Source organism: Sorex fumeus, unplaced genomic scaffold (genome assembly GCF_029834395.1).
Source record: "Sorex fumeus unplaced genomic scaffold, SorFum_2.1 ptg000122l, whole genome shotgun sequence".
Classification (NCBI taxonomy): Eukaryota; Metazoa; Chordata; class Mammalia; order Eulipotyphla; family Soricidae; genus Sorex; species Sorex fumeus.
This window is the reverse complement of record NW_026606179.1, coordinates 10,686,163-10,710,991: the sequence shown is the minus strand read 5'-3', so window position 1 is coordinate 10,710,991 and position 24,829 is coordinate 10,686,163. Positions and strand designations below refer to the sequence as shown.

At 54.9% G+C, this 24,829-nt stretch overlaps 1 protein-coding gene across 1 annotated transcript; it reads left to right on the top strand.

Moving 5' to 3' along the window:
* Nucleotides 1-24,815, top strand: MYBPC2 (myosin binding protein C2). The gene is made up of 28 exons (XM_056136410.1): nucleotides 1-37; nucleotides 1,352-1,459; nucleotides 1,836-1,922; nucleotides 2,303-2,451; nucleotides 2,798-2,915; nucleotides 4,072-4,117; nucleotides 4,266-4,325; nucleotides 7,206-7,399; nucleotides 7,976-8,108; nucleotides 9,612-9,736; nucleotides 9,825-9,930; nucleotides 11,445-11,617; nucleotides 14,238-14,403; nucleotides 15,419-15,525; nucleotides 15,769-15,798; nucleotides 16,145-16,284; nucleotides 17,595-17,754; nucleotides 17,832-17,936; nucleotides 18,310-18,498; nucleotides 18,833-18,967; nucleotides 19,555-19,722; nucleotides 19,869-19,957; nucleotides 20,298-20,493; nucleotides 20,613-20,752; nucleotides 21,313-21,472; nucleotides 21,586-21,722; nucleotides 24,031-24,217; nucleotides 24,779-24,815. Exons 1-28 carry the CDS (start codon nucleotides 19-21, stop codon nucleotides 24,787-24,789), a joined length of 3,438 nt encoding a protein of 1,145 aa, XP_055992385.1. The 5' UTR covers nucleotides 1-18; the 3' UTR covers nucleotides 24,790-24,815.
* The last annotated feature ends 14 nt before the right edge of the window (nucleotides 24,816-24,829 follow it).

The window sequence follows — 24,829 nt, the reverse complement described above, 5'->3', positions numbered from 1 at the left end:
CAGAGGGAAGAGGCGGACATGCCCGCGGCAAAACCAGGTGGCTGGGGGTGCGGGTCTGCAGAGACTGGGGCTGCTTTCCTGGGGGGACCAGGTCTCCTCTGGGTGGTAGGAAGAGTGGGGAGCCTCTATGTGGGGGGACAGGTCCCCTTCCTCAAGTGGAACGGGGCCCCACGTCTGTTTGGGGTGGGGCCCCCCTTTGCCTGTGTGCTGTGAGGTTCCTTCACAGTATGGAGTTGGGGTGCAGGTGAACCTGGGCTTCTTTTTCAGCATGGGGCGGGGTTCCTGTGGATGGGGCCGGGGGAGTCTTTGCATGGCACATGGGCTTCTCTACATTTGTGCCTGGGGTGCTCTGAAGATGGATCTTTCTCTGGAAAGGATTCGGGCCCTTGTAGGCAGGGAGATTGGGACGCCCGGGGGCAAGCCCTGCTTTGTCCAGGGTTGAGGGATTACCTTCGTACAGGAATCAGGACTTGTACAAAAATCAGAAATCCCAGACTTCCCTGTCTGGGAATTAAGGGATCTTCTCCACACAGGGGCTAATGTACCTCTAATTTTTTTCTTCCTTTATGTGCCTTAAAAAAAATAGTTAAAATTCTATGGTTTACTATACTCTTAATATTGATTCTATGGTTTACAATTCTCTTACTAATGTTTCTATGGTTTACAATGATCTCGGTGACGATTTTATGCTTACAATACTCTTAACGATGAGTCTAGTGCGGGCCACCAGTGTGCCCATCCCAGAAATACGGATCCTGACAGTTTACCTGCCAGCCTTGTGGCTGTGCTGACCTCCGTGTCCCCCCACTTTAGCTTACCTGCTGCCTAGTGAGCAGGGTATGCCTTTGGGCACTTCTGAGAGTCTGGGGGCATTTTGTTCTATAGGGCAAGTCCCTTGGGCCAGCCTGTGGGATGGGGGTCCAGCTCCAGGTGCCGCTGGGCAGGGAGTGGGGGCAGGAGCCAGCAGCGGGGTGGTGGCAGTGCTGATTCAGCCTGAGTGTCCAGTTTCCAACCCGAGAAGAGCTAATTTTACCCCCTGGACCCAAAAGGTCAGGGCCGTGCAGGGTGCGTGCAGGCTGGGCCCTGGGGCCGGAGGAACCTGATCACAGGCCCCATCAGAGATCTGTTTACAGGGGGAAGAGGGCTCCTGATCTGAGGGAGGAGGGCAGGGGACACCTGGTCTGAGGGAGGAGGCCTGGGGACTCCTGGTCTGAGGGAGGGAGGAGGGATGCAGACTCCTGGTCTGAGGGAGGGAGGAATGGGGATTCCTGGTCTGAGGGAGGAGGGTGAGGATCCAGCCTCCTGTGCCCCGGAAGAAGAAGGAGCTGAGCTGTGAACATTCCCCTCAAAGCGGCCAAAAAGGCCCCCCTCAAAGGCAAAGATGCTGCCAAACCGGCTCCCAAGGAGGCGCCCCCCAAGGAAGAGCCCCCCAAAGAGGCTCCCGCAGAAGCCCCCAAAGGTGAGATGGTGCTTTGTGGTCTCAGTGGAACCAGCCCTTGGTCTCCTAGTCCCTCTCCAGCTGCTCCCCTGAGGCTCCCTGGCACCCCACAACTGACCTTGCCCGCCAGCCGACCTCCTACCCTGTGACTGGTTCTACACGCCTCCACGAGTCTCAACCCCTCTACCTTTTCAGAGACCCATTCAAGACCCTTGGGCCCACCCTCCCCCAGCTCAAAGACAGGGAAACTGAGGTGGGGGACCAGCTTTCTGGGGCTCCAGTTATTTCCAGTCACTAAAGGTCACCTCTTCTGGTCTTGGGCCCCTGAATTCCAAGTTCAGCCCCCCAGGGTGCTACCCCTAATGCCAGGGGGCCCTAAATCCTGTCTCCTGTGCAGAGGCCCCACCTGAGGACCAGTCTCCCATCACTGAAGAACCTTCTGGAATGTTTCTGAAGAAGCCAGACTCTGTGTCGGTGGAGACTGGTGAGGGGTCCTGAAGAAGAGACTGGGGTCTTGGGCTCTGGGTGTGAGGGCGGAGGAATGGGGGGGGGCTGCTGGTCTGAGGGAGCTGGGGTGGGGAGACCTGGGTCTAGTGGATATGCTGTGCTAGTCTGAGGGAGGCAGGGTGGAGGAGTGCTGGTCTGAGGGAGGAGTGGAGAGTGCTGGTCTGAGGGAGGTGGGGTGAAGGAATGTAGGTCTGTGAGAGAAGAGCAAGAAGATCTGGGTCTAATGGAGCAGGAATATGGTGTGCTGGTCTGAGAGAGGAGGAGTAGGAAGACCTGGGTCTAATGGAGGAGTGCTGGTCTGAGGGAGGAGGGTGCAGCGCCTCCTTTTGTAGCCTCTGCGGTCTCTTTTCCTTCCAGGGAAGGATGTGGCGATCTCAGCCAGAGTTAACGGGAAGGAGCTCCCGGGCAAACCCTCCATCAAGTGGTTCAAGGGAAAGTGGCAGGAACTGGGCAGCAAGACCGGAGCCCGGTTCTCCGTGAAGGAGTCGCACGACGCTGCCAGCAACGTGAGGAGCTCTGGGGGTAGGGGCACAGGAGGGCCGGGCTGGAGGCTGTGCAGGAACCTGGAGTGGGCTGGAGACCAGGACCCTCAGGCCTGGAAGTGGTGCAGATCTGGGTGGGAGGGGGAGGGTTTGAGTTTGCACATGGGACAGGGACGTTGCCCTCATGAGTCAAGGCAGTCCAGGCATGGAAGGAGACGAGTTGGCCCTGGGGCCGAGTGATCCTCCCCTCTCTTGGGGTCTTCTCTGTGGAGTGAGGTGAGGGCTTAGGAAGGTAGGAAATGGGCTCTGGGGTTTGAGGGGTGTGTGGGAGGCTGTCTCCCTGCACCCACACCCCTGGCCTGATGCTTAGGTCTACACCGTGGAACTGCACATTGGGAAGGTGGTGCTGGGGGACCGTGGGGATTACCGCCTCGAGGTCAAAGCCAAGGATGTCTGTGACAGCTGCAACTTCAGCATTGATGTGGAGGGTAGGTGGCAGGGGAGGGTGGGGGGTGGCAAGCCTAGGGTTGGGAGGAGGGAATACAGATTCAAGGGTCAAGGCATTTTAAAGTGGGGGTATGGAGGGTCAGAAAGATCTTATAGAGCGTAGGGGGCTGGAGCAATAGCACAGCGGGTAGGGCATTTGCCTTGCATGCGGCCAACCCGGGTTCAATTCCCAGCATCCCATATGGTCCCCTGAGCACCGCTCGGAGGAATTCCTGAGTGCATGAGCCAGGAGTAACACCTGTGCATTGCCGGGTGTGACTCAAAAAGAAAAAAATATAAAAGATCTTATAGAGGGTAAGACTCTTGCTTGACATACAATTGATCCCGGTTCGACCCCTGGCACTGCATAGGTCCTCCAAACCCAGTAAGGAGTGATCTCTGAGTGCAGTGTCAGGAGTTGATTCTGTGCACAGCCAGGTGTGAGCCCCCCCAAAAAACCCCAAAACAAGAAAACAGAAAAATTGGGGCAGTTGAGCTGGAGGATAGTTGAGGGGTGAAGGTGCTCACCTAGCTTGCTTCCTGCCCTGGTTTGCTCAAAGTAGGGCCCCCTGAGCACTACCAGGAGTGATCCCCAAGCACAGAGCCAAGAGTCAGCCTCAGGCATCTCCAGATGTGCCCCAGAATAAAAATAAAAACTAAGAACAGGGAACCAGAGTGACAGGGCTCTTGCCTTGCATACGGCCAACCCGAGTTTGATTCTCAGCACCCTTTCTGGTCCCCGAGCACCATCAGGAGTGAGCCCTAAGAGCAGAGGCATGAGTAACACTGAGCACTGCTGGGTGTGGCCCAACCACACCCCCAAAAAACACTCCACTTAAAACAGAGGTGAACAGGTTTAGGGGCACTTGGGCGCAGCCCAGTTTGTGTGAGGGCTTAGGTATGAGGGACACAAAAGAGGGCATGAGGTTGTGCGGACCCAGGGAGAAGGATGTGCTGGCCCAGACATGAGGCGCTTTAGGCTGCTGGGAGGAACTGCACAGCAGCCGGAGAGAGTATCAGGTAGAGGTGTGCTGCGAGGGCAGGCGTGCTGGCTGAGATGGTGGAATACAGGGGCCTGGGAGAGGTTGAGTGGGAGGGTCCTAGGCTTGGGTCAGGTGGTGCCTCCAGTTCCCCATCCCTCCCCTCTTCCTCCCCCAGCTCACCGTGAGGACTCGGGGCCGGACCTGGAGAACTTCAAGCGAACGTAATATCCTGAGGCCTGGGGCTTGGAGGGAGGGCATCTTTCATGGCAAGAGTCCCAGGAGGAGCCCCTGGGGAGGCTCTGGGAAGCTCTGGGGTGAGTCTAAGGGAACGGACTCAGTGGGGTTCACACTCCCTCTCCGTGGCCACAGGGGCGAAGGGAAGACAGAAGATGCGGGTGAGCTGGATTTCAGCAGCCTGTTGAAGAAGAGGTGAGCCCTCTCCACTGAGGTAGAGGAGAGAGATGGTTGTTCAAGGAGAAACGTGGCTGTGGAGGTCCCAATGCCATTCTCAAATTCTCTACTGACCTCTTCCCGCCTCCTCCATCTTCACATGCCCTGCTGATACGGTCACCTGCTCACAACTCCGCTCACATCCATCAGCCCAGCAGTCCACCTGCCCAACTCCCCGAGCCCATCATCTTCACATTCACTCTCCTGCCCACTCAGGTTCAATGTACATACTATGCACCATTCATCCATCCACCCACCCACCCATGCATCCATCCATCTACCTACCCACCCATCCATCCATATATCCACCCATCCATTCACCCTCAATCTATCCACCATCCATCCATCCATTCAGCAGCTGGAGGACGCCATACACGGGCACGTGGGGAGGCAGATGGGGGCATGAAAGAAGTGGAGACTGGCTGTTTCACTAGGTGTGGAAATGGGAGAGACACGTGAGCAGGAGAAGCATGAATGAATAGAGGGATGGAGAGTGGACTTAATGGCAGACGGGTGGATGGTGGGTATGTGCTAGATGGATGGACAAATGGGCAGGTCAGTGGATGAATTAGTAGATGAAGCGGGTTGGATGAGTGGATGGATGGATAGAGGGATGTATATATGAATGCATGGGTGGGGTGGATATTGGATGGTGGGTGGATGGATGGGGGATAATGGGTGGATGGATGAGTGGATGTTGGATGGTGGATGGGTGGATGGATGGAGGGTGAATGGATGGTGGGTGGATGGATGGGAGATAATGGATGGATGGATGGATGGATGGATGGATGGATGGATGGTTGGATGGATGGATGGATGGATGGATGGATGGGTGGATGGATGGGTGAATGGTGGATGGATGGATGGATGGATGGGTGGATGGATGGGTGAATGGTGGATGGATGGATGGATGGATGGATGGGTGAGTGAATAGGTGGACAGGTGGGTGCATGTTTGATACATGGGTGGGTGGATAGATGGAGGGTGAATGGGTGGGTAGGTGGATGGATGGATGGATTGGTGGATGGATGGATGGTCTCCTGAGTCAACCAGAAGTAGTTCCTGAGTGCAGAGCCAGGAGCAATATAAGAGCATTGTTGGGTGTGGCCAAAACCCCCCAAAGAAACCTATTGATCTGTAGTGAATCAAACCACTACCTGACAACTGACCATAAACACATTCACCCAGGGCTGAGGAGATAGTACAGTGTGGAGGGTGCATGAAGCTGACCAGGGTTCAATCCCTGGCACCTCATATAGTACCCTGAGCACCACTGGGAGTGATCCCTGAGTACTGCTGGTTGTGGCCCAGAACAAAAACAAAAATCAAATCCCCAAACAAAATATATTTACCCAATTGTCCACTCTACCAGTTCCCACCATAAACCATTCCCACAGCCTGTCATCCAGCCTTTGCACTCACCCACTGACCAGTGACTTTCAGCCAAGCCATCTGTGTGCCAACCCTCAGCCCAGCCCGCCATGGCCCCAAATGTCTCTGTGTTCCCAGATTCACCCACTCATCCCTTCTGCTTTGTTTCCATCTCTCTTTCTTCCCTGAGATCCTCACTCAGCAAACGTCATCTGTGGCTTCGTCCCTACTGGGCCCAGGACTAGGATAGGGGGACAGAGCAGTTTCACTGCATCCCTGAGGTTTAGTTATTCACTGGAGTCATGAGTTCAGTCCCAAAGACACGAACACAGGAGACCGGGAAAGAGTACAGTGGGGAGGGTGTTTGCCTGGCACAAGGCGGGCCTGGGTTTGATCCCCGCATTCCATAGGGTCCCCTGAGCACTACCAGGAGTAGTTCCTGAGTGCAGAGCCAGGAGTAAGCCCTGAGTATCTCCAGGTGTGTCAACCTCACAAAAATAAATAAATAGGGGCTGGAGTGATAGCACAGAGGGTAGGGCTTTTTCCTTACATGCGGCCAACCCGGGTTCAATTCCCAGCATCCCATATGGTCCCCTGAGCACCGCCAGGAGTAATTCCTGAGTGCAGAGCCAGGAGTAACCCCTGTGCATTACCGGGTGTGACCCAAAAAGCAAAAAAAAAATAATAATAATAAATAAATAAATAAAATTGAAAAAAAACCCTCAAATGTATGGAACAGACCAAGCCTAGTGTGGTTGATCAGATAGGGCCCCTCTGATGCTTTGGCGGAGCAGGTCGGCACCTGGGCACAGTGGGGGAACAGAGGTTGTATCTCGGGAGGGAGAACATTTGGTGCTAGATTTTTTTTTCTTTTTGGGCCACACCCTGAGTTGCTCAGGGCTTACTCCTAGCCCTGCACTCAGGAATTACTCCTGGCAGTGCTCGGGGGACTATATGGGATCCTGGGGATTGAACCTGGGTCGGTCATGTGCAAGGCAAACACCCTCCCTGCTGTGCTATCGCTCCAGCCTTTGGTGCTAGGTCTTGTGGGATGAAGAGAAATTCGTGGGAAAGAGATGACATGGAAGGTCCTCCCTGCCAGGTAGTGATGTGTGAGGGCTGGGACAGAGGCCAGAGGGTTCAGGGGATGAGAGACAGGCCTGACTAGGTGAGGGGTGTGAGCAGGTAGAAAGGATTTGGATGTGGGTTGGGAATGTTCTTTTCTGTTCTTTGTAGCTTTCGGGCCATCCCCAGCAGTGCTCAGGAGTTGTTCCTGAGCCAAGATGCCTTACTCCCATAGGATCTCTGCAGCCCCCCTGGGGGTGAGGATACCCCTCGGACCTCTATGGGACTGATGCTAGAAGGGAAGGATCTGGATGAAGCTGGGAGATTGGGCTGGGCAAGGTGGGGGGCAGGAAGGGGCTGGGGCAGAGGCAGGCATGCAGAGAGAGATGCTGTGGTGGGCATGACCTGCTGTCCCCATGCCAGGGAGGTGGTGGAGGAAGAGAAGAAGAAGAAGAAGGATGACGATGACCTGGGCATCCCGCCGGAGGTCCTGGAGCTCCTGAAAGGGGCCAAGAAGAGTGAGTATGAGAAGATCGCCTTTCAGTACGGCATCACCGACCTCCGGGGCATGCTCAAGAGACTCAAGAAGGCGAAGGTGGAGGTGAAGAAGAGTGCAGGTGAGCTACCAGCTGAGGGGAGAGGAGACCCCCCCAGAGAAAGGGGGCACCCAGAGAGAGGGGGTGTCCAGGGGGAGGAGGCCCGTAGGGAGAGGGGCATCTGGGGAGAGGGGCTCTCCAAGGGAAGGGGCCCAGTGAACTGGAACTCCAATCCCGGGGGTCTGATTGTCCAGCCCTCAAAACCTCTCTTTATTTATTCATTTCATATTTATTTATTTAGTTGGCTTTCTTGGGTCATACCCAGCGATGCTCAGGGGTTACTTCTGGCTCTGCAGTCAGGAATCACTCCTGGAGTTGCTCGGGGGATCCCATGGGATGATGGGGATGAAATGCAGTTCGGCCATGTGCAAGGCAAAAGCCCTTTGCCCGCTGTGCTATCGTTCCAACCCCCCAACCTCTCTTTTGGGAACCCTAACATGTGGGGCAGTCCAGACCTGATTGCCAGGACCTCCAAGTTCCTCCGCAGCTTCTTGACCTTGGAGAGCCCGTGGTCTGGAGAGGGACACCGGGCAGCTGCACTGGGACCTAGGGAACACCCCCACTCAGTTCCCTGACCCCCACCCCCACCCCTCACAGCCTTCACCAAGAAGCTGGAGCCGGCCTATCAAGTGGACAGGGGCAACAAAGTCAAGCTGGTGGTGGAGATCAGTGACCCGGACCTTCCCCTGAAGTGGTACAAGAACGGTCAGGAAATCAAGCCCAGCAGCAAGTATGTGGGAGATAGTCCAAGGTGGGGAAGATGTGAGGCTCAGAGAGAGGGTCAGAGGCAGGAAATTCGCCACTTATCAGCTGGAAGGACTCCCCGGAACCCTCAGGAAAGGGGCACATGACCCCCACAGCACTTAGCTGTGTTCTGGACTCCGAGGGATCACGTGTGTCATGGGACTTCACCAGGCTCTACCACAAAGCCTGGGCATTATGGGATGAACCATCCGGGTGGGTGGACTCACACTATGGCATTTGGACCCGGCCAGTTTGCCTCACCTGTTTACTGACAGGTGATTCTGCATTCTAGGAAAATAAACAGAAGGGGCCAGAGTCATAGGACAGTGGAGAGGACATTTACCTGGCACACAGCTGACCTGGTTGGGTCCCCAGAACCTATTAGCATCCCCCCAGCTCCACTGGGAATGAACCCTGAGTACAGAGCCAGGAGTAAAGTACAGAGCCAGGAGTACTGCTCCCCACCCAACAACAAAAATGCCAAAATATGTAATTTCCTACCAAACTAAGGTGTTAGAAAAAAACATTGCTGTAAGGTTTATACTGATGCAGGAAACTTCACGATGGTGCACAAAACCTGGCTCCCAACTCCGCTTGGCGAAATGTTAATCTACACACACAGATAAAACCAGGCGTGAAACACAAGCCAGATGTTTGGCGCAGTTATGCATCAGTTTTATTTTTATTGTTTTCCTTGCCCATGTTTCTTAAATTTCTCATCACGAGCATTTGAATATAAGATGAAAAGCAGTTCGTTGGGGGGCCGGAGCAATAGTACAGAGTGGAGGGCACTCGCCTTGTGCGAGGCTGATCTGGGTTTGTTCCCTGACACCTGACATGATGCCTTGAGCCCTTCCAGGAGTGATCCCTGAGCACAGAGCCAGGAGTAAGTGCTGAGAACCGCCAAGTATGGACCCCCAACAAGCTAAACCCCAAAATATCAGTTGTTGAAGCATAGGGTAAATCACAGTAAGAGACCATGGGATATGAGTTATTCGAGAGAAGTTGCATTTTTACCTGATGGATGCTGGTGGCTCTCAGAAACTTCTCGAGTACCCATGTTCCATATATTTGGACCACACAATTTTCTGGCATGACAGTAGCTGGAGCATGAGCATAAGAGGGGTAGGGTGGAGAGAAATCCAGAAAGAACATCTAGGACACACTTCCATTCACACCTCTGGCTTTAGCCACAGCAGCTGCAAGGGGTTCTGGGAAATGTAGTTCTACGCATGGGTAGCCAGTCCCTGCTCAGCCTGAGATACTAGAACTTGGCCCATCTTCTCTAAAATTTGGTTCCGAGAGACATGGGTTTTATTTTTATTCTGTTTTCCTTGTCTGTGTTTCATGAATTTCTCATCATGAGCATTTGGATATAAGATGAAAAGTGCTTTGTTGACGGCTGGAGCTATAGTACAGGGCGAGAGTGCGGGGCCCTGTACTGATGGGCAGACCCTGGCCCCTGGCTGAGGTGGGGATTTTGCCACAGATACGTGTTTGAGAATGTTGGGAAGAAACGGATCCTCACCATCAACAAGTGCACGCTGGCTGATGACTCTGCCTACGAGGTGGCCGTCAATGACGAGAAGTGTTTCACCGAGCTCTTCGTCAAAGGTGGGGCCGGCATCTGTCTCACCTGAGCCGGGGGAACAGGGCTCTGAAGGAACCCTCAACCTGTGGCTTCCGCCCCCTTGCCCCACAGAACCTCCCATCCTGATTGTGACACCTCTGGAGGACCAGCAGGTGTTTGTGGGTGATCGGGTAGAAATGGTGGTCGAGGTATCGGAAGAAGGGGCGCAGGTTATGTGGTGAGTGAGTTGGTTCCTGGACTGCTGTTTTTGCATGTTTGCTTTTGAAGTCACAACCAGTGATGCTCAGGGGCTGCTCCTGGCGGGCTCAGGGGCTGTGTGGGATGGGGGATAGAACCCGGGCTGCTTGCCTGCAGGGCCAGTGCTCTCCGCTGTGCACGTTCTCTCCGGCCCTCAATTCCTAAGCTGCTTCCTTCCATGCTGTCCTGTAGCCTCTTGTGGATTCTGGCCCTTTGCTCAGAAGTCACCAGCATACCCCAGCTTTCTCTCAAAATCCTGATCTTTTTTTTTTTTTTCTTTATGGGTCACACCCGGCAATGCTAAGGGGTTACTCCTGGTTCATGCACTCAGGAACTACTCCTGGTAGTGCTCAGGGGACCATATGGGATGCTAGGGATTGAACCCGGGTCAGGCCGCATGCAAGGCAAACGCCCTACCCACTGTGCTATCACTCCAGCCCCTCAAAATCCTGATCTTAACCCAACATCTCTTAGAACTTTTTTTGCTTTGTTTTGGGATCACACTCCAGCTGTGTGCTTGGGGGACCATGAGGTTCTGGGGATTGAGCCAGGGTCAGCAGAATTCCTATACTTCCCACTGAACCCCTAGAACTTCTTATCCAGAGGGTTAGAAATGTAACTCCCTGATTTTCTCCACACTCCTTTCCTGAACCCCTTATAATCATGAAGGTTATTTGTCATTTTTCATCTATTCATTCATCCAGGCTTGGGGTGTGGTTCAAGAGGCAGGGTACCAGCCATGTATGTGCAAGACCCTGAATCTAATCCCCACCACTGAGTGTGGCCCCCACAACTAAATGAAAAAATAATCCATCCTTTGGTCCATGCATTCATATCTGCTTGCCTGCCTTCCTTCCTTCCTTCCTTCCTTCCTTCCTTCCTTCCTTCCTTCCTTCCTTTCTTCCTTCCTTCCTTTCTTCCTCCTTCCCTCCCTCCTTCCCTCCCTTCCTCCCACCTATACTTATCCATCCAATCCATCTTTTTGGAGTTCCTCTTCACACAGCCTCGAGACACAATGAGAAGAATCTGGAGGCCTAGAAAAGTGGATGGACTGGTGGGAGATGAGAGTCTCTGGCCCTGAGGCTCCCTCTCCCTCATCCCCTTCCCTTCCTCCCCCTCCCCATCTCCTCCCCCACTTCCCCCTGTTCCTTCTCCACTCCTCCCCTTTTTCCTCCCCTTCTCCCCTTCTCTCCTTCCTTCCCTCTTCTCTCTCCTCCCTCTCCTCCCCCTCCTCCATCTCCTCCTCCCCTTCTACCCTTCCTCCCTCCCCTCTTACCCCCTCCTTCCTCCCCCAATCTCCCTCCTCCTCCCAATCTCCCTCCTCCTCCTTCCTCCCCTTCCTCTCCCTCCTCCTCCACTTCCTCCTTCCCCACTCTGAGCTCACCTGCTGGTGACCCCTCCACTTGGGACATCTTTTCGAGCCTCATGTGCCTGCAGATCAGAACTGAGTGTGGCCCGGGGTGGCTACCTCACAGCCCTTGCACCCTTGCCCAGGATGAAGGACGGTGTGGAGATGACCCGGGAGGACTCATATAAGGCACGCTACCGCTTCAAGAAGGACGGGAAACGCCACATTCTCATCTACTCCGATGTGTCCCTGGAAGACGGGGGCCGCTACCAGGTCATAACCAATGGTGGCCAGTGCGAGGCCGAACTCATTGTGGAAGGTAGGCGGATTCCCTGTGGCCTGGGCACACTGCACACACAGCATAGATACCATGCACACACATACACCAACACGCCATATACATTTCTCACTCAGCCCATTTAGGTATCTCTTTGGCCCCCCCATGCGAGCCCTATGTGTGCGAGTGTGTGTGTGCGTGAGTGTGAGTCTGCATTTGTGTGAGGGAGTGTTAGTCTGCATGTGTGTATATGTATGGGTGTATGTGTTTGTGAGTCTGCATGTGTGTGTATGAGTGTGTGTAAATCTGCATGTGTGTATGAGAGTGTCTGCGTGTGTGTGTGTGTGTGTGTGTGTGTGTTGCCTCAAACATGCCCTTTCACTGAGCTCCATCTCCCACCCAAGCATCATTTTGTTTAAAAATCAGGCCAGGGGGTAGAGCAGTAGTGCAGCAGGGAAGGCACTTGCCTTGCACACAGCCAGTCCTGGTTCCATCTTCAGCACCCCATATGGTGCCCCGAATTTACCAGGAATGATATCTGAGCCCAGAGCCAGGAATGAGACCTGAGCCCAAAAACAAACAAAACAAACAAGTATATTTGAAAAGGTTGGCCAGGTCCCTGCACCTCAACACCTTTCGGTAACCAGATGTAGGATGATGTAGGATAACATTGGTTTGTCCTTTCTTTTTTTTTTTTTTCAATAATTTAGGAGTACTGCTATTTGTTCAGCCACTGATCAAGCTGATTAAATTGGGCATGAACTCCACATTACTTTTTTTTTTAAATTGTATCACTGTGATATAGAGTTACAAAGGTTTGTTCTTTGTTCTCCTTCCTTTCTCCGTTGCCACAGGGAGCTTAGATTTATTGTTACACCCATCACAGTGCTCCTGAGGCATTCCCATTCTTCTTTAACTTCTCTGTGCTCTGCTTCCCCTATTAATCATCTATATCTCCAAATCAGACCCTGTGACTTGTAAGGTCATATCCCTCTAAGGACTCTGGATTTTGTATTTGTAAGATTCTCTTTCCCTTATGTCCTTTACATAGTTTACTTTAAAGCAATGTCTTTTTCGTATAGACACAGGAAGACAGTTAATGCTATGCTTGTGTAACTTGAGAGTTAATTTATTCTGAATAATATTTACTCCTGGGCATCTGTCATATTTACTTGACTTAAGCCTCAGTTGCCCTTAGTTCCTAGCACCCCCAAAGCAGGGTACTGACGAAGAGACTTGGATGGACCCAGGGCAAGCTGTGAATTACCCTGGCATTGAAAAGGGATTAGCCTAGTGCCATAAAAGTTATAAGTTAAGAGGACGGTCATGGACAAATTCTGTCATGACTCAAAGAGAAGTGACTGGACACAGACCCTGGTGGGGTTAGGAAGGACTAATCTGGCCTGAGGACTGTAGTCTAGGATCCATAGCGAGGTGTCCCCAGGAGAGCCACCCTTTAAGCTTAAAATATTTCTTACTGTGTCCATATAAAATGACTAGAAAGATTAGTAAGAAGTAAGTTTAAGATGACTGTTTTTTTTTTCTTTTTGGGTCACACCCGGCGATGCTCAGGGGTTACTCCTGGCTCATGCACTCAGGAATTACTCCTGGCGGTGCTCCGGGGACCATATGGGATGCTGGGAATCAAACCGGGGTCGGCCATGTTGGCTGCGTGCAAGGCAAACGCCCTACCCGCTGTGCTATCGCTCCAGCCCTTAAGATGACTGTTTAAATGGATATGAACTAAGGAAAGAAGAAGTATGCCCTTAGATGAAATTCAGCCCTTGAGTGGATCTCCTAATAGGATGAGATCTTTGTCTTAGAAGAGCTTCCCCCAAGGAAGGGCTTTATATATCTTGATTGTGCTATCTGACCTATGTGAAGTTGCTACTCCCAACCTTAGAGGTTGGGCTCTTTTTTTTTTTCCTCTTTGGGTCACACCTGGAGATCAGAGATTACTCCTGGTTTTGCATTCAGGAATTACTCCTGGTGGTGCTTGGGGACCATATGAGATGCTGGGAATCGAACCCGGGTTGGCCGCCTGCAAGGCAAACACCCTACCAGCTGTACTATGGCTCTAGCACTGGAGGTTGAGCTCTTAACTAGGCGGTGAGACTGGAGACAGGGGAAGACTAGGGAAGACTAGCATGAGGGACAGGAGGAGACGGGAATGAGGGCCAGTGTGAGACTGGAATAGGTGCATGGGGAGAATAGAATAGACAGTGGGACTGAGATTGGACTGAATGGCACTGATCACCAACCAGCTTGACCGCCTTGTTCCTTCCTTAGTGTGTCTGTTGGTGGTAGCAGCTGACCCGGGTGGGGAAGTGACTCCTGGCCACCAAACACACGAGGGAAGTGCCCACACACTTTCTGAACACACACCAGACACCCTTAGTGCTGGTGCAGGGCCCTCTCTGTGGTCTAGACACTCGTCACCTGACCCAGTCTGCACCCACTTTCGCCTACTTGCCCTTCCTAGGCGCAGAGCGCTGGCTGGTCTGTGTGGGGCCCATTTCGGGTCCATGATCTCAGCTCCCATCCTCCCGTCCTGGGGAGACAAAGCATGAGTTGTTTGAGCTCAGCCTGTGCGCCCAGGGCAAGGCACGGTGCAGGGATGTGGGCAGGCCCTGAGGCTCAGTCATGGTCATGGTCCCTGCAGAGAAGCAGCTGGAGGTGCTGCAGGACATCGCAGACCTGACCGTGAAGGCCTCGGACCAGGCCGTTTTCAAGTGTGAAGTGTCGGACGAGAAGGTGACGGGCAAGTGGTACAAGAATGGCATCGAGGTGCGGCCCAGCAAGAGGATCACCATGTCCCATACAGGGAGGTGGGTGCATGGTGCTCCCAGGAGCCCCTTCCCCAGAACCAGGATGCAATAGGTCTCGAGACTCAGTGGGGGGCTGGCTAACCTGGGGGGCTCTTGTCAGCAGGAACAACTGGGCTGCTTGTCTTTGTTCTGCTCCTTGCACTAGGCCCCAGTCGGCTTATTCATCCTGGCTTGTTCATGCTGGAGAAAGGGGCCCCTTAGAGAGAGAGAGCGAGAGAGAGAGAGAGAGAGACAGACAGACAGACAGACACAGAGGCATAGACAGTAGGCAAAAACAGCAGGAAGGGCTGGTGTGAGAATACAGTGGGGAGGGCGCTTGCCTTACACGTGGCCAACTCAGTTCACTCTCTGGCATCCTTTATGGTCCTCTGAGCACCACCAAGAATGATCCCTGAGTGCAGAGCCAGGAGGAACACCTGAACATCACCAGATGTGATTTCCAAACAAAAACAATAAACCAGCCAGGAACTGACCCAGCATCACTTTCTTTGTCGTAACCTTGTTGGGCACAGGAAGTACCAGCCCTGGGGCAGGTTGAGGCAAACCCTGGGGCCATGTTTGCAAACAGCCAACTGTAGTGGTGGGGTGGGGGGAGAGGGGCATAGGGGCTGGGATTCAATAGACAGTGTGTGGACACCCCAGATAAGTGCCCTGTTGTCTGTGGGGGCCCTGTGGCTCTCCCGAGGTTCTCTCCTGCAAGCTCTGCCAGTCCATAGGGAGCTAACATCCATAGGGTACTTACTAGATGCCAGAGAGTGCTCTGAACACCCAGAGCTGCGTGCACACCTGATTGGAGAAAGGAGCACAGAGAGGTTAGAGCAATTGCCTGAGGTCACACAGCTAGTGAGGGGCAGAGCTGAGCTCTGCCTGAAACCAGCCCACAGCTTTCCAGAGCCCAGAGTGGACACAATGGGAGTGGCCCGCAGAGTCATTAAGGAGGGCGTTTCTTCTCCATGTTATGTTGCTCCCCTGAGTCACTTGTCCTGACTGCTCCCTGTCACCCCTATTCGTTTAGGATCCACAAACTGGTGATCGATGACGTCCGGCCTGAAGATGAAGGCGACTACACCTTCGTGCCTGATGGCTACGCCCTGTCCCTCTCAGCCAAGCTCAACTTCCTGGGTGAAGATGTCCTTCAGCCCTGCCCCTTGACCCCGCCCCACAGTACCCGGGGGATCCCGCACCACATATCGGGGGGACAGCAGACATTTGCTTTCCCCTGTGGGGAGTCAGAGTGCTGTCTCCATGAGGGGGACAGCTGGGCTTCAGGGCACCCCAGAACTCCCCTCTCCCCTGGTGTATGTGTGTGGGGTGTGAGGGGCTCTCGGATTGGGGTCTAACCATCCAGTTTTCTCTGTCCTCCAGAAATCAAGGTGGAGTACGTGCCCAAACAAGGTAAGAGCCAGAATTGCTATGTAGATAAAATGTCTGAGAGAAGAGGCTAAGGTCTAGACCTCTGTGTCTGACAGAGGAGACTGGCGTTCTGAATCTCTGAGTCTAAGGGAGGAGGACAGGATTCCCTGACTGCAGGAAGGACTGGGGTCTGGACTCCTTTGTCTGAGGGGAAGGACTGGGGGCCTGACTCCTGGGTCTGAGGGAGGAAGCTGGTGATCCTAGTCTTGGGGAAGAGGATGAGACCCTGGGGTCTCTGAGGGCCTCAGAATCCTGTGTCTTAGAGACACTCTGGTGGAACTGGGAGACCTTCCCCACCCCCACATTCCTGTGTCCCTTCCTGCTCCAGAGCCACCGAAGATCCACCTGGACTGTTCAGGGAAGACCTCGGAAAATTCGATCGTGGTCGTGGCAGGCAACAAGTTGAGGCTGGATGTGGCCATCACAGGGGAGCCTCCTCCGGTCGCCACCTGGCTGAGGGGGGATGAGGTACAGTGGAGCTTTCCCAGGGCCCTGTCTTCTCTCATGCTGAGCCATTCGGGGCAAGTTACACTGCTTCTCTGAGCTTCCATATCATTCATTATCTATAGAATGAGGGCGATGATCCCTCAGAGGGTCATTTGAAGATGGCCTTTATATTTGTTCATCCCCTGGGCACCGGCCTGGCACATGCTGAGTTCTCCATCCATTCACCCTCACCAGTTTATCCACCTGTTTATCGGCCGAGTCACATAGCTAGTGGTTCATCCAGGCATCTCTCATCAGTTGTCTCCATTCACCTAGCAGTTAATTAATCAATCATCCAGCCAACCACTCATCCAGTAATCAATTAATTTGTCCACTTAGCCATCCTAGTCATCCATTCACCCATGTTTCCATTCATCCATTCATCCACCCATCCACCTATCCATCCATCCACCCATCCATCCATCAACCCATCCATTCATCCAATCCATCTATACACCCATCCATACACCCACCACCCATCCACCAACCCACCCATTCATACATCTGCCCACCCACCCATCCATTCACTCACCCATCCATTCACTCACCCATCCACCCGTCCATCCACCCATCCATCCACCCATCCATCCACTCATCCATCCATCCATCCATCCATCCATCCATCCATCCATCCATCCCACCAACAAATACTTCCACCTTCTCTGTTCCAGGCGCTGGAACAGCTCAATTTTGCTCTTCTCTGGGCTTGAGTTTCTTCTTCTGTAAAACTCGAGTCAGCCTTGGCGCCTCCTTTCCCTCTGCACCCCCCTGAGTGTCCCCTTGGCCAGGCTCTGTGCATAGGCACTGAGGATCCAGCCACGAATCAGACGCAGTCCTTGCCTTCCTGGAGCCTTCACACTTGGAGAGAGGCAGATCCGTGCCCAGGCAGTCCCAGTCCAGGGTGATTGGGGTCAAGATACAGGGAGGTACCTGAAGCTCTGAGCATCCAGGGGTGGGTGGACCATACCCTGTGGATAGAGGGCCTCAGAGTGCTCCTGGAGCAGGCAACATCACTTGGGCCCCAGAAGAAGAGGCACAGTTGCAGGGGGAGTTGTGTGGGTCGGGGAGTGGGGTGCAAAAGCTCAGGCACAAGGCAGGAAGTAGCTTTGGGTTCTGGGTGGTATCTGGAGGACAAGGCAGGCAGTTGGCGGGAAGGATGAGGCCAGGGCAGGGCTAGCTCCTTGGGCTGGTCCTGGGCTGGCTGTTGGTCGTTCTGGGGAGCAGTTGGAGGAGCAGATGAAGGTCTGGGTTAGGGCCTGTGCAGTGCCAGGCCAGCTGTTGGCTGTGTCCAGGTGTTCACAGCCACCGAGGGCAGGACCCGTGTGGAGCAGAGGGTGGACACCAGCAGCTTTGTGATTGAGAGCGCCGAGCGGAAGGATGAGGGCCGCTACACGATCAAGGTCGCCAACCCTGCTGGCGAGGATGTGGCCTCCATCTTCGTGCGTGTCGTGGGTGAGCAGAGCCCTGGGCAGCTTCACAGGGACCCTCAGCCAGGGGTGCAGTTCTCCTAAATCTCCTGTCTCCCCCAGACGTCCCAGACCCCCCAGAGGCCGTGCGTGTCACCTCTGTTGGCGAGGACTGGGCCATCCTTGTATGGGAGCCACCCAAGTATGATGGGGGACAGCCAGTGACAGGTGAGTGTTCTGTGGGGGGGTTCCCTATAACCTCTGACCTCCCCGAGTCCTGAGCATCCTTGGGGACCCCCGTGTTCCCCCTTCTGTCTCTCACTTTCCCTCTGGTCTTCCCCATTGTTCTCACCCCCTCAGCACTGGGGGCCCTCCTCTTGGCCAGTAGTCTGGGCTTTTCTCTGGCCCCTGACCCGAATTAATGACCTCTAACCCCTCTCAATCCTCAGTGGGTGGATGACCCGGTAGCTCAAACCAGCACCCAGGAGTGATCTTCTTGGGCCAGTCATGGCCCAGTGATATTTGGAGTGTGTCCCTCACTGCCCCCGGCAGGCATGTCCCCCAAGACTGCCCACTTGTCTTCACTTCGGGGGCCCTCTAGGGTACCTCCTGGAGCGGAAGAAGAAGGGTTCACAGCGCTGGATGAAGCTGAACTTTGAAGTGTTTACGGAGACGACCTACGAGTCCACCAAGATGATTGAGGGTGTCCTATACGAGATGCGGGTCTTCGCTGTCAATGCTATCGGGGTTTCCCAACCAAGCATCAACAGCAAACCCTTCATGCCCATTGGTGAGTTACCAGGCCCCGCCCCTCTGAGGCCACGCCCACCGATGATCAGTCCTCGCCCACCAATCCACACTACGCCCCGCCCCGTCTCTGACCAAGCCACACCCTGCTGGCCAGCTCTGCCCACTCACCCCTGACTTCGACTCTATCCACGGTGCAACTTCTCTCTGCTCTTACACAACAACCCCAAGCGTGGACCCCTGTCAGGCCTCCCCGATATCGGCTATCTCTGCCGTCCTGGACTCCCTGGTCTTCCACACACAGTCCTGACCAGGGTCCCTCTCTGTTAACCCCCTCTCATTGACCCCTCACCTTCTGTTCCCACGGATCACTGCAGCACCCACAAGCGAACCACAGCACCTGACGGTGGAGGATGTGACCGACACCACCACCACCCTCAAGTGGAGGCCCCCCGACAGGATTGGGGCAGGCGGCATCGATGGGTACCTGGTGGAGTACTGTCTGGAGGACTGTGAGTGCCCGTAGGGAACGGGACCGTCAGGCAAGAGGGTCTCTGGTGCAGGTGGCTCCCGGGCTGGGTCAAAGACCCCAAGACAAGCTGCCCTGCATGTGCGAGACAGCACTGCCTCTTCCCTGCATGCGTCCTCCCCCAGCACTTATAACCTGAGTTGCTCCTTCTCTCTTTTTGTCATTTGTCCATCCAGGGAAGGCGGTGTTTTTGTATTCTGTGGACCACATGTGGGAAGGGGACCATCAGTTTTATCCGCCCACGTTCCCCTTTGCCCCCCATCCACATCAGAGCCCCCATTTCTGAACTGACTAGTTGTGTGCTGCCAGCATCTCACATGGATTCATAAATCCCAGGCAGAAAAAGAGCCTGTCCACCCTTCCTCTCCCTGACACCCTGCCTTTCTGGCCCTCGCATGGGGCTCTCAAGGAGCAGACAGTGGGAGGGGGTGAGCGAACCAACACCCCAGGAATAGGGGAGTCAGAAGCGCTGAGCTTTAACTACTTCAAGTTCATTTTCAGGCTCAAGACTGTGGGGCTCCAGGGAGATCCTGAAGGAAGCCCCCCCACAGCACTGCTCCTCTCTCCTAGCTGAGGAGTGGATTCCTGCCAACACCCAGCCAGTGGAGCGCTGTGGCTTCACGGTCAAGAATCTCCCGACGGGAGCCAGAATCATCTTCCGGGTGGTGGGAGTCAACATCGCGGGGCGCAGCGAGCCCGCCACCCTGCCCCAGCCTGTCACCGTCCGGGAGATTGTGGGTGAGACCCCTGCGCCCCCCTGTGCCCCCTCTTCTCCTTAAGGCCTTGTTGGTGCCACCCAGGACCTGTCATGGCCACAGCTTTTGGGTCCCCTCAAGATATCCTTGCTGGGCCCTGAGACCTTCCCCTTGTGTGCGTTCCCTCAGAGCAGCCCAAGATTCGCCTCCCACGCCACCTCCGTCAGACCTACATCCGCAAGGTTGGGGAGCCCATCAACCTGGTTATCCCTTTCCAGGTACACCTTTGCGGGAACCTGGCACATGGTGTCTAGGGGCGTGGCATAATGGGGCGTGGCATAATGGGGCGTGGTTAAGTGAGAGCGTGGTGCAGAGGGGGCGTGGCGGTAGGGGCTTGGCTAAGTGGGGATTGATGTGATGGGGGCGTGGCGTGATGGGGCGTGGCTAAGTGGGGACTGGTGTGGGGCGTGGCATGAAGGGACGTGGCTAAGTGGGGACTGGCGTGGTGGCGTGGCGCAGAGGGGGTGTGGCGTGATGGGCCCTGTGGTGTTGGGGCCTGGAGCTGCGGGGCTTGTGGGGTCCTGACCTCCCTCTCTCCCTCCTGCGCCCCTCCCAAAGGGAAAGCCACGACCCCAAATAGTGTGGACCAAGGGCGGAGCGCCCCTGGACTCGAGCCGCGTGAACGTGCGCACCAGCGACTTCGACACCATCTTCTTCGTGCGCCAGGCGGCGCGCGGGGACTCGGGCGAGTACGAGCTGAGCGTGCAGATCGAGAACATGTGCGACACAGCCACCATCCGCATCCGCGTCGTGGGTGCGCGTCGGGCGGGGGCGCGGGTGCGCGGGGCGGAGAGGTGAGGAGCTAGGGGTACCGGGGCCTAGGTGAGGGCGCTCTGGACTGAAACACCTTGCACCGCCCCCGCTCCCGTGCAGAGAAGGCGGGACCTGCGGAGAATGTGATGGTGAAGGAGGTGTGGGGCACCAATGCACTACTGGAGTGGCAGCCCCCCAAGGATGATGGCAACAGCGAGGTCACGGGCTACTTCGTGCAGAAAGCCGACAAGAAGACCATGGTGAGAGACCAACATGTGCCCATAGGGGGAAACGGAGGATGTACAGCGAGAGAGGAAGAGTAGGCAGCAAGGGAGACTTGCACTATTTGTTATTATTGGAGTCCGAGAGTTAGTACAGGGAGTAAGGTACTTGCCTTGCACCTTGAGGACCCCTGTTTGAGGTTTTGGCACCACATCTGGTCCCCCAGGCATCTCCAAAAGTTATTTCTGAGCAGAGAGTCAGGAAGACCATCCAAGCATGGCCGGGTGTGGTCCCCCAAATCCCCGACCCCCAATTTTATTACTGACCTGAAAGAAAACAATGGTGTTTAACGCACATCCACCCAGCCACTGTCCGCCTGTCACACCCGAGACTCTGGCTGGGTGTGGGCGTGGCCTCGTCTAGCGCCGCCCCTGTGGGCGGGACTGGTGCCTTGCACCCTGCGCTTCTGAAGCAGGTTGAGTGGCTGGGCGAGGCTCCACCTCCAGCCTCCAGGTCGGTGCTTGAGGGCTTTGGGCTGTACCCCGCACCCCAAGTGCTTGGTTCACCCCAGCCCTTTCGGTGTCTGCACCCCTGACAGGAATGGTTTAACCTCTATGAGCACAACCGGCCCACGCGTTGCACTGTGTCGGACCTCATCGTGGGCAACGAATACTATTTCCGCGTCTTCAGTGAGAACATCTGCGGGCTTAGTGACACCCCAGGCGTCTCCAAGAACACGGCCCAGATTCTGAAGACAGGTACGACTGCCCCTTCCCCCTCTATACTAAGAACGCTGCAGCTGGGGGGAGTCCAAGTGGGCTGTGAGCTCAGATGACCTGACAGGAGCTTCTCCCCAACCCCCACCCTGCAGGTATCACCCTCAAACCGCTTGACTACCAGGAGCACGACTTCCGGATGCCCCCCAAATTCCTGACACCTCTGCCAGACCGGGTGGTAGTGGCTGGTTACTCTGCTGCTCTCAACTGTGCCGTCAGGGGCCACCCGAAGGTGGGGTGAGAGGTGTCGGGTTGGGTGCGCCCCTATGATTGCTCACAGACATGGTCATAGCTACACTGGGTGATGCTCATGGGGATGTGAGATATTGGATATCAAACGGGTCTTTGTGGGGGGAGGGCTGGAGCAATACCACAGTGGGTAGAGCTTGTGCCTTGCATGTGGCCGACCTGCGTTCGATTCCCAGCATCCCATATGGTTCCTTGAGCACCACCAGGAGTAATTCCTGAGTGCAGAGCCAGGAATAACCCCTGTGCATTGCTGGGTGTGACCCAAAACGCAAAAACATCAACCAAAAATGCACCTTTGGGGGCAGGTGTGTGCCCATCTCTGGTTCTGATTTCTTTTTTTCTGAGGGGAGGGCCACAGCTGGCTCTGCTTGGGGATATTTCTGGTGGTGTTTGGTGTTGGAATTTGAACAAACTGTGGACACAACTGCAGGCTGGCAAGTGTCAGCTTTTGCCCAGCTGTCATGTATTTTTTGCTTTTGAGTTGCTCTTGGCAGTGCTCAGAGTTTACTCCTGGCTTTGCACTCAGCGATCACTTCTGCCGGGGGTTGGGGAGAATCTTATGTGGTGCCAGGGATCAAACCAGGGTCAGCCATGTGCAATGCAAGAGCCTTAACTCTTGTACTTCAGCTCATCATTATTTGGTTTGGGGGCCACATCCAGCAGTTCTCAGGGTTTCCTCCTGGTTTTCTATTCAGGGATCACTTCTACCAGGCTCAGAGGATCATAGCGGGGTGTTGGAGATTGCACTCATGTTGGCTTTGTGCAAGGCTAGCGTCATACCCTTTGTACTAGTGATCCAGCCCCATCTTTTTTTTTTGATTGGTGATCAGTTACCGTTTATTCCATTCCCGTTCCAGTCTCACTAAATGCCCCATCCCAGCCTCACACTGCCCCTCGTTCGTCTCTTCCTGCCCCCCTTGCTAGTCTCTGCACTCTGTCTCGCAGCCTTGGTCTAACTCTCCCCCCCCACCCCATCCCATCTTTTATTAGTTTGTTTTTTGACTTTTGGGCCACATCTGGCAATGTTTAGGGGGTTCGTCTTGACAGTGCATTCAGGAATTATTCCTGGCAGTGCTCGGGGACCATATGGGGTGCCAGGGATTGAAGCAAGGTCATGCATGTGCAAGGCAAGTGCCCTGCCTACTCAGTCGCTCCAGCCCCAGGCCCCTTACTTGAATTTTGGTTTTGGGGTCTCACCTGGCTGTGCTTGGGATACTCCTGGATCAGTGCTCAGGGTCATTCCCTGGAAACGCTGGGGAAGTCTGTGGTGCCAGGGAGCAGAGATGGAGCTCCTGCATGCAAAGCCCACTAAGCTCTCTGTCTCTCTGACCTTACCACATTTTTAGTTTTTTTGTGTTTGGGTGAATGGGATTAGAAATTGCTATTGGGTTGTGTCCTTGTTAATTCACCAGTTACATAGTTGACTCTCCAGTGACAAAGCTTAGTGTGTTGCTTGGCAAGAGCTTCACAGGACCGTGGTTTGTGTGGCTGTGGAACCAAAGGGGGGGTCACAAAAAGTGTCCTAGTTGAGGGTTTGGAATGGCCAGCAACTGAAGGCGGACTGCACTGAGGGGCCTGTGGCTGCACCCACCGGCTCCATCCCTTGGGTGAGACAGGGCCTGGCCAGTGAGAGGGGGCGGGGCAGCTGGAGGGCTGGTGAGATGCGCAGGGCCTGGAGCACCTACTTCTGAGGGGCAGTGGCCAGGACCCAGTACTGCCAATGAGCACAGAGCCAGTAGTAACCCTGATCATCGCCCCGTGTGGGCCCCAAAACAAAATATCAGGGGTTTTGAGGCCCCAGCCAACAGTGCTCAGGGGTTCTTCTTGGCTCTGTGCTCAGGAGTGACCCCTGGCATGAACCGAGAATTTGAACTTGGGTTGTGGCCCCCACTGCCCCACATAACTAAGGCAAGTGCTTTACCTCCTGTGATCTCTGAATTTAAAATAAAAGCAGGGGCCGGGCAATAGTACAATGAGGAGGGCGTTTGCCTTGCACACCGCCATTGCGGGTTCAATCCCCGGCATCCCATTGGGTCCCCTAAGTGCTACCAGAAGTAATTCCTGAATGCAGAACCAGGAGTAACCCCTGAGCATTGCTGGATGTGGCCCAAAAAGTCAAGATAAATAATTTTTAAAAAATAACCAAAGCAGCGTCGCGCGAGAGAAATGCAGGCGCCACCCCCACCCCCAGCAGAAGGGCCTGAGGCTGCCCTTAGGAGGTGGAGGCCCCTGTGACGCTGCCCTGGGGACTCTGCTCCTCAGCTGGCGTCCCCTCCTGGCCCCCTCAACAGCCCAAGGTGGTCTGGATGAAGAACAAGATGGAGATCCGGGAAGACCCCAAGTTCCTGATAACCAACCACCAGGGAGTGCTGACGCTGAACATCCGGCGTCCCTGCCCATTCGACTCAGGGACCTACTCGTGCCGCGCAGTGAATGAGCTGGGCGAAGCGCTGGCCGAGTGCAGACTGGACGTCCGAGGTGAGCCCCAGCAGGGCCAAGAAATGGGGAGGGGCCGTCCTCCATTGGGCAGGACAGGAATGGGGGTGACTCTGCAGGGCCCTCTGCCTTTCAGGCCTCCTTTCTGTGCTCCTCCTAAGTCCTCCCCTCAGCCCTGGCACCCCCTCTCCCTTCATAGAACCCCACTTCTTCTGCCCGTGCTAGCCCACCAACCAGGCCAGGCCAAAGTTGAGGTTGCCTGGCCAAGCAGCACCTACAGTTGGTCTTGTAGCAGCATTTTGAGTCCCTGTCCCCCCGCCCTATTCCTGAGACCCCAACTACAACCTAGAAGAAGAGCCCTGGGGGCACCCCCGCCCATCACCATGCAGCACCCTATCTTCTAGGCCCTCCCAGCCCCCAAAGCTCTGACAGCCCCGGTACTTCCCAAGTACACCTACTTGGGGGTCCCGGGTCAGACATCCTAAGGAGAGGTGCCCAGGGAGGGAGTCAGCACTTGCTCAAAGTAATCAGCCTCCTGGGTGCACTGAAGGGATTAGGGGCCTTCAGGGCCACCCACTTAACAGACCTTTTCTCGCCCCCCAGTTCCACAGTGAAGAGCCCACCGAGCCTTAACGAAGCCTCAGGGCTGCCTGC

Excerpts from the sequence above, each read along its gene's own strand:
- MYBPC2 (XM_056136410.1), top strand. Across the intron at positions 1,460-1,835 it reads TCCCGCAGAAGCCCCCAAAG|AGGCCCCACCTGAGGACCAG; the intron begins GTGAGATGGTGC and ends TCTCCTGTGCAG. Across the intron at positions 15,526-15,768 it reads AGCCAAGCTCAACTTCCTGG|AAATCAAGGTGGAGTACGTG; the intron begins GTGAAGATGTCC and ends TCTGTCCTCCAG.